General features: G+C 34.3%; 1 protein-coding gene across 1 annotated transcript; it reads right to left on the reverse strand.

Annotated features, from left to right (window-relative positions):
* Nucleotides 1–561: 561 nt before the first annotated feature.
* LOC123665760 (facilitated trehalose transporter Tret1-like) lies at nucleotides 562–8,091 on the reverse strand. The gene is made up of 8 exons (XM_045600021.1): nucleotides 8,031–8,091; nucleotides 7,203–7,432; nucleotides 5,609–5,929; nucleotides 4,698–4,827; nucleotides 3,211–3,294; nucleotides 2,336–2,553; nucleotides 1,572–1,754; nucleotides 562–848 (listed from the first exon to the last, which is right to left on the reverse strand). The coding sequence occupies exons 1-8, from the start codon at nucleotides 8,089–8,091 to the stop codon at nucleotides 615–617; spliced, it is 1,461 nt and encodes a 486-aa protein (XP_045455977.1). The 3' UTR covers nucleotides 562–614.
* Between the last annotated feature and the right edge of the window lie 1,133 nt (nucleotides 8,092–9,224).

A 9,224-nucleotide genomic window follows, 5' to 3' on the forward strand; every position in this document is an offset into this window, starting at 1 on the left:
GTTTTTAGGCAATGAAAAATTGGCTACAATATCGTTAGAATACGAAGTTAAATATAGTTGTAATAGCTCTGGTGGTAAATTAACTGGTCGGAACTGACGGAAAAGACCACAGTTTAAATTTCCGTGTCTCCGGGTCGATTATTATTTATTTTTATTTTTATTTTTTGTATTTATTTATATTTTTTATTATCATCGGTGAAATCGAAAAATATTATTCATATTTTATAAATATCTAATTCGTATTTAAATATGATTTCCAAAAAACACGATTTATTAAAAATACCGAGCTAAGCTTCGTCATCCAGGTACTATGCCTATTAAATAAGACCAAATATATTATATATATATTTTACAAAATTTGTGTACCAAAGTGGCAAGAGACAGAAATTAAACTATTTAATTTTTTGTGGTAAATCACTCGCACGGAAATCGACTGTTCCAAAATCTGGCTGTTGTTTTAATCCATTATATCAGAAGCATTAGTCATGGTATTTTAAATTATACCTGTTAAAGTGTATCAATGCTCTTTGATTGAAACAAAACATTGCAAAGCAATGAGTCTTGAATAAAAAAAATTTTTATTTACCCTTCTTAAATTAGCCTATTACTTTAATTTAGTTCGTCCTCTTTTCTTTCAGAAACAGCTTCTGGATTGCATCAACCGATAGACCCTTAGTTTCCGGCAAATAGAAGTGACTATAGACAGCTGTTAAGAAACATATCACGGAAAAGAAGTAGAAGGACATTCCGAGTCCGACGGCCTCGACCAGGGGTGTGAAGATGATGAGTATGACGAAGTTTGATATCCACGTAAAACCCAGTACGCAACTGTTGCCAAGTCCTCGGACCTATAACGCAGATTCATTTTTAATAATATTACACTACATAAAAAAAAACTTTATAAGTTTAAGAAGGACAACATTAGAAAACCTTAATTCATTTAAATTATTCTTCCCAATTTTTATGATCAAAATTTTTTAAATATCCACAATGTCATACACATTTTACATATATATGTATGTACTTTAAAATGGAAAACTTTATTTGAGGCATAATTTTTATAATTTTTTGATACTTTTGCACATTTACAAGCGACACAAAATTGAACAACAAATTTTACTTTTGGTGATTTCAGAATTGATCTAACCGAAATTGAGAGTAATAGTCACAGCAACGAAATTTTCCACTAACAGTCATAAGTTCGATCCCACTCGTTACAAGTAACTATAAAAACCATACACATATCTTTTATATTCTGGGTCTTAAGCTTATTATGTATGTTCTAAATTCCCGGCATAATTTTCTCATTCAACTTTATAACTACTTTACTTTAATGCCTTAGTTTCAAAAGCCCTTAGTACTTTTTAAGCAACTTATAACGATGCCTTAAAGTATTAAGCGACAAATTAACAAGATAAGTAAATAACTTATTGTATGTGGTGATAGACTATTTTTTAATAACAATAACGATTAGAATTTGATCAAAATTTGACTGTGTGTTGAAATGGAAATGATGGAAATGGAATGGGGAGATTTGAGTGTAAGATAATATTATTATCCATATTTCTTACCTCGGGTAAGAATACTTCAGCAGTGACCACATACGGTACGACCCCGCTGCCTACATTGAACGCAAAGCTAAATCCATACAGTAGAAATGCGGTAAACCAATGTGGTGCATAATGTAAATGCAGTTGAGAGCCCAACAGCGCTGTCATTACACCACATATGGCACATGTTACTGTCATTAGTGACTGAAAAAGAATAATGTTGTATAAATTATAGCATACATATTAAAAATCGCTAATTTTAACAAACCAACCCAATGAGTCTAGAGTTTCAATTATGGTTACGGAAACTATCCACAATTTATTATACTGTAGATTCGTAATCATCTTATGGTGACATTTAACGGTGAAATAAAATACTTACAACAAAATTATATTTTTAAATGTAACTATTAATTTTGTATTGTAACATACCACCCTAACATACTAACACAAACAGTCTTATTCCAGCAGCGAGACTTTTTGTTTATTTATACTTTAAGTGTAGCAATTCAGCATACAGCCCAGGTAACGGTAAGTGGTTACCGTAGCTTGTGAACGTCTCCAACATTACAAGACTCTATCACCAACCCTCCCCAGGGGTTCTAGTCACCTTACTCACCACAGAAACACAACATAATAGTATTATTTGGCTGTAACCTTCTGCAAGGTTGAGGTACTTTCTCAATTGGGCATCTTCAAATTTTGAGAAGAACGAACACTTCCTGCTACCTCAAAAAACTGACTACTTCACTTTAGTTCATAGGTTTTTACCTATTCAAACATACCTTTCTACCTAACTTGTCCACCAAGATAGCGCCAATCACACATGCGACCAAGTAAACCAGAGCTAATATAATCGAACATGTATTTGAATCCATGGTGGGGACGGCTTCTTTAAATAGAGGTTCAGCATAAACTTGAAGTACAATGGATCCCATCAGGATTGATAATGACATCAGAATGAGCACTGTTGTTAGTGCTTTCCTTGATGATTCGGAACGTTCTGAAATTAATGTGAATGGTTCCGATTCTAGGTAAATGTTATTAAAATGCATACAAACATACTAGTGAGCTATTAACCGAACCGAGGACGGTAAGTTAAACTACATCATATTTTCAATCACACTTTTTCCATGTGAGAGAAGGATTGAACCTTAACCCAACACGCTGCTGCATTGGGGGTTGGAGAATATATTCTCTACCATAAGTAACTATCGCTGTCAAGTATTTATAATAGTACCGGGACTGACAGCTCAATGTGCTCTCCGAGGCACGGTAGGAATATCTACAAGGACACCCAAACTGGAAAGAAATATGTATTTGTACAAATACAAATATCCATTCCGAGCGGGAATCGAACCCGCAAACAATCGGTGTTTTAGTCGACAACGCGCACCACTACACCACAGTGTTTGTTGTAAATAATCTTTTATATACTAAGTAATAATAGTAAATTATTCGATACAATTATATTCAATTATTATGCTATAGGCAAACTTGTGAAAGCCTTTAGACATCTTTAATCCGGCGCCTTCGCAAAGTCCGATATAAACTACCTCCCTGCCAAATTTTATTTATATATGTCAAGTGATTTTCAATATTTCGTGATGAGTGAATGACGCAACGATTTTATATAATATAAGGATAATAAGATTCCTACTTAGGAATTGCCAGACTGACACATGTTCTTCCTCTTTCTCGATGGTGCTTGGAGACTTTTCTAACAGTTCTTCAGCTGATGCATCTAAAAAATCATTAAAGTAATTTATTTTATGTGCCACATATAAATACTAATATCTTGTAATTAAATATAAACTCATTAATTTTCTCGAACAAACATGATCAGAGGATGAGACTATTCGTAAAAGAAATAAGTAGTCCTGCCATGACCTTGGTTGCTGTAAAGTAGCCGAATCGTCGGGCATGTTGGTCTTAGATCCGAACATGCTGAACTGAGGTAGGGCACAACAGGAATTCCCTGCTCAAAATATGGAGAAGCCCGACTGGGGTAGTACCTCGACCTTACAGAAGATCACAGCAAAATAATACTGTTTTCAAGCAGTATTGTGTTCCTCTTGGTGAGTAAGGTGACCAGAGCTCCTGGGGGGATTGGAGATTGGGTCGGCAAAGCGCTTGCGATGCTTCTGGTGTTTCAGGTGTCTATAAGCTACGGTAATCGCTTACCATCAGGTGAGCCGTACGCTTGCTTGCCGACCTAGTGAAATAAAAAAAAACATGCCATGCACATGATGACAGCACAGATCCATCCAATTACTGGCCAATTGCTATTATCTCCTTGCTTTCTACGGCGCTGGAGCGGATTGTTAATACCCAGTTCTTTAGTTACTTCGAGATTGTCAACTAATAAGCAACCAACAATACGAATTTCGCCGGGGTCACAGTCCACAAAAACAAATATCTATCCCGAGCGAGAATTGAAACCGTAAGCCGTCACTGTGCTAGGCGACTACACGCTCCACTGCACCAGAGCGATTGTCGAATGTGCGCTGTATGCATTACTAGATAGCTTATATTAGAGCGTGATAATTATATCTTTATTTATATTTATATAAACGGAAGAGTATCGAAATCGATATTTTTTGCATTTTTCGTCCCATTGGAGTCATGTAAACATATATAGTAAAAAAATTGTCCCTTACTCTGTTTTGAAATTGGGCAGAATGCGTATTCAAATGTTCAACGAACGTTAATAACCTAGTAAACTATATATTGAAGACTTATTTTGTTATTTTATTTTTTTTAATTTGTATCACTTCAGCTTATTGCAGTCCACTGCTGGACATAAGCCCCCCCAAGTTCGCGACAAAAATGGCGCGATCTCATGTATTTCATAGTCACTACGCGGGACGAGGTAAGACGGCGCTTCGGCCTGTGTATTTGAAAGTCAGCAGGTGGATGGTTATCCCGCCATCAGTTGGATTTTTAAGTTCCAAAGTGGTAGTGGAACTGTGTTATCCCTTAGTCGCCTCTTACGATACAGACTTATTGTATAAACGATAATAAATTTAAAAAAAACATATTTCTGCTTGCGCAAATATCTATATTAAAACTGTACACATATCCGCTTAGAAATTCAAATGTTGGAAAAGTTTCGGAGGATAATAAACTCGTTAGAATTGTACTAACCTTCACCACCCGATTCCAACATCTTAATAATTTTTGGATCCAATTGAAGTTTTAATTTTCTAATCTCAACTTCCATTTCTTTAGAATCAATCTCAATTCTATGATAGAAGGAAATTGCTTCTACTGCTTCCTGAAATAATATGATTACATAAAAAAACATTATTAAAACACAAAACATTAAAAAAAAGATATACTGGATTATCAGACTTCATATGAAGAACTAGATGAATTACGCACTCGCGTTTCGTATTTTATAACGTTTAGTCTATTTTTGATATTTTTACTACCTTCAACGACAGACAGAATTTCCAACAAAGCAATGTTTTCCAGGAGATTCTGAGATTAGACATTCAAACTAATAAACTGAGTATATCGGGTTATTTAAATAAAAGACTACATTCAATCTTTGTTAAGAGTATTTACGTCTTTGAAAACATCTTTGTTTTCTAAATTCCATTGCACTGTAGTAATTCTTTTTAATTATATTTACATATTCTTTTAGTCCAATGACTTGATAAAATTATAAATATATAATTTTATTGCTATAATAACAAAGCTGAACCAAGATAATGGAATAAAAATAGAAGACATATACCGACACGAATATCAGATAGTTGATAGTCGTGGATTCGAAACTAGGTAGAGAACTCTGACAACTCTTACTTTAGAAGTTATTTGTTTTATGAGATTTTGGTGGACTAACATTTTTCATTCACTTTGGACTTTGGTGAATTAACGCTCAAATCTCACTTTTATGCGTACCGGGAGGTAAACATAAACTTAAACGGGTATATAGGAATCTTTGTCCAGAAATGAGGAAAGGTTTTATTTTTTCAAAAATAATATAGAGAAACAAAAAAAAGTACATACAAAGGATTATTTGTCTTTAAAAAAAATAAGAAGTTATTTACCTTTTCTTTGCCACGTTTCATTAGAAAAACTGGTGACTCCTTTAAGAATGCAAGAAGTACTATGTACAGAATCGATTGTGCTAAATGCACGTACACTACATGATGGTAGGAGAGGTAGCCGCCTAAGGAGTATGAAATTAAGAGTCCTATGAAAAATACATATACAGTGCTCGATATCAGGCCACCTCTGATAGAATCGTGACACATTTCCGCAATGTACACAGAAGTTACCACTTGTCCACCAGCACCGAGACCAGCTATTCCAACAGCAAAAATAACTAAGTACACAGACTTGGTCACTGCGATGATTCCCCATGCGACCTGAAAGTTTTACTAAATTAAATCATATTACAGTTAATGGACTAGGACTAGGAATTATAGGTAAAACAGAATAATTTTGGATACTAATAATAGTTTTTCTAATACAAAGAAATGACAGATGAAAGCAAAACTTATGGCACGGATGGAACTATGCATGGCTCAAAATGAACAAATTTTGCACATACAACTTACGAAGCTGAAACTATTACTATCGCAATATGCAACCACAGCATGTTACATATACTTTACAGGAGTAAAATTTACTTTTTTTTAAATTTTATAGTCCAGTTATGTATGTTTTCGTGTGGGAAATCATAAAGATTTCAACTACATAGACTTTGTAAGTGAATTCTGTAATTTTTAATGAGAAATAATGTTCTTTAAATGATAAATAGGTTTCGGAATATTTACAAAGAAATAATTTCCTTCACTGTATGCAATGTTTTATGCTATATGTGTACCAATCACATATAGCATAAAACAACTGTGTTTGGTACACACATAGCATAAAACAACAAAAACATTTTTACATTTCAGTCAGTCAATTTTCAATTTTATGTTTGAAAATCAAAATTCTTCTGACTCTGACTGCAATAATAAACCAAATATTTGTCAGTCAGTTCAGCCTATTGCAGTCCACTACTGGACATAGGCCTCCCCAAGTTCGCGCCAAACATCCCAGTCTTCCGAAATCCTCATCCAGCCTACACTGGCAATCTTACGTAGATCGTCGGTCCAACGGGCCGGAGGACGTCCCACACTACGTTTACCAAGACGCGGTCTCCACTACAGAACCTGTCTGCTCCAACGACCATCGGTCCTGCGGCACAGAACGCCAGCCCACTGCCACTTCAACTTGCTAATTCTGTGGTATGTCGGTTACCTTCGTTCTCTCGTGGATAGTCTCATTTCTAATCCTATCTTTGAGAGAGACCTCAAGCATAGCCCATTCCATTGCACGTTGAGCGACTTTAAGGTTGTGGACCAGTCCCTTTGTCATTGTCCACGTCAAGGTCTCGTCCGTATGTTAACACACGCAGAACGCATTACTCGAAGACTTTTGTCTTCAAGTATTGCGGAATCTTCGAAGTGAAGACTTGACGACGTCAACACAGAAACAAAAGAAGTTTTACATTTAAATTTGTTGATTATATTGTTTTAAAAATCTATCAAACCTTTTAAAAAATATATTATAAAGTACGTAAAAATAAATAATACATAACATAAAGCACCGGACATACATAGTTATGTCTTTCAATTAATCATCATTTACCACGTAAGGCAAGCCGAATAACATAGCTGCGTATTTCCTTCCGAACTGGTCGAGAGCATAGCCACAAAAAGGTGTCGCCAACAACGCTCCAATATTTGGCAAACTACCCACTGTAGACAATTCACCAATAGTCATAGGCGACTCCAAAACAGTCTCATTTGACTTTAGAATTGCATATGTGTAAGATGGCCAAGCAAATGTGAATCCAGTGAGACATATCAGATTTGAAACTGAAAAAAATATTTGTTTTATGTAGACTTTATTTAAAACTATCATTTGGAACTCAGTACGTCAATTAATATTTTGTCATGGTACATACATTGTCATGTACATGGCACTAAAAATTTCAATTACACTTTAACATAATACGTTTAAAAAAACCCAAATCATGTTTTGAAAAAATATACATGTCTCAGCACGAAAATTATCATAAATATTGTAACTTTTTACAATTTTAAAAACAATAAAAAATCACAATCTAAAAATGTCAAGAATATTAAATTAATCTATACAAATAAACTAAATTAGACTGTCTGTTTGTACACCGTACATATTCCAAAATTATCTGTCTGTCTGTATAATTTATCTGTCTGTCTGTCTGTCTGTCTGTTTGTTCCGGGTAATCTCTGAAATGGCTGGGTTAGTTTTGACGGGACTTTCACTGGCAGATATCTGATGTAATAAGGAGTAGCTTAGGCTAATTTGATTTTAGAAATCTATTTGTTTATATTTCTGTGAAACGAACAATAACTTTTTTTTAATTCCACGCAGGCGAAGTCGCGGGTACAGCTAGTGACAAATAAAATACATTCAAATAAAAATACTAACTTATTAAAGCCGCAAGAAATTGCAAACACAATGCTGACTTTTTTAATTTTTCACTCTCCATTTTTTCGATGAGATCTTTAGCAGAACGATAATGTCACTAGAATGAATGAAATTCTCCAACTCTTATCGTTGAGGTTATGTATACTATTATATTAACAACATATAAAACTGTATTTTATTGTTTTGGATTAGATAAAATAAGATCACTTAGGCTTTGTACAAAATAATTTAGCTTTTTCAACCTGACTTCTTCTTGAACTATATTATGTACGAGTACTACGGTTGCAATTATAAGCTTGTATAAGGAAAGGGTTCAGCTATTAGGATATTTAAGGTAGTTAGTTAACTAGTTTAGTTAAGTTTTTTTTTTTATATTTATAACAGATTCTAAAATTCCATTCATTAACTGCTTTGGTTTAGTGGTGGGTTAAAACGTCTAAACACATTCAGTTGTGGATTTGACTTTAAATATAAAAAATGTAATTTAGATTCTTCTCGGTACAAGATCCATTTAATACGACTTCCAGGATAATTTTAATAGTAGTCTATGTTAATAAAGATGTAGAGAATATATGATTTGAGCCTCAAGGTACCTATAATACGGCTACCCTCTATTACTTTCTTTTATATACTTGTGTATTTTCTATAGATATATTTAAACTATATTCTATTATACTATGAAATATTTGTATAAAGGATTATCAGACGCAGTGTGTAATAAGCAAACAAAACTTTATTATAGAATTTGTTCATATTGCCTATCTCTCAAGTTTGAATAAGATTGTAATAATGTTATACGTTGTAACTGATAGTTCTGTTCACTGACTGTATGAAATCAGATAATATGTTAAGTATTTGAAAAATAAATATGAAAAATACTTTAAAAAATATTCATCAGCATCATCATCATTACAGCCTATACAGTCCACTGCTGGATATAGGCCTCCAGAAGTTTACGGCAAAAATAACGTGAATTCATGTGTTTTGCCCATAGTCTGGGCAGGCGGATTGGTCAGCAGGGCTGGCTTTGTCGCACCAAATACGCTGCTACCCGTCTTCGGCCTGTGTATTTTAGAGCCAGCAATTGAATGGTTATCCCGCCACCGGTCGGTTTTTTAAGTTCCAAGGTGGTAGTGGAATTGTTTTATCCCTTAGTCGCCTCTTACGACACCCACGGGAAGAGAGGGGGTGGCT

This window comes from Melitaea cinxia, chromosome 24 (genome assembly GCF_905220565.1).
Source record: "Melitaea cinxia chromosome 24, ilMelCinx1.1, whole genome shotgun sequence".
NCBI classification, from domain to species: domain Eukaryota; kingdom Metazoa; phylum Arthropoda; class Insecta; order Lepidoptera; family Nymphalidae; genus Melitaea; species Melitaea cinxia.

Excerpts from the sequence above, each read along its gene's own strand:
- LOC123665760 (XM_045600021.1), bottom strand. The coding sequence starts at position 8,091 with ATGGAGAGTGAAAAATTAAAAAAGTCAGCATTGTGTTTGCAATTTCTT. Across the intron at positions 5,930-7,202 it reads TATTCGGCTTGCCTTACGTG|GTCGCATGGGGAATCATCGC; the intron begins GTAAATGATGAT and ends TAAAACTTTCAG. Across the intron at positions 2,554-3,210 it reads GTCAGTCTGGCAATTCCTAA|AACGTTCCGAATCATCAAGG; the intron begins GTAGGAATCTTA and ends CATTAATTTCAG.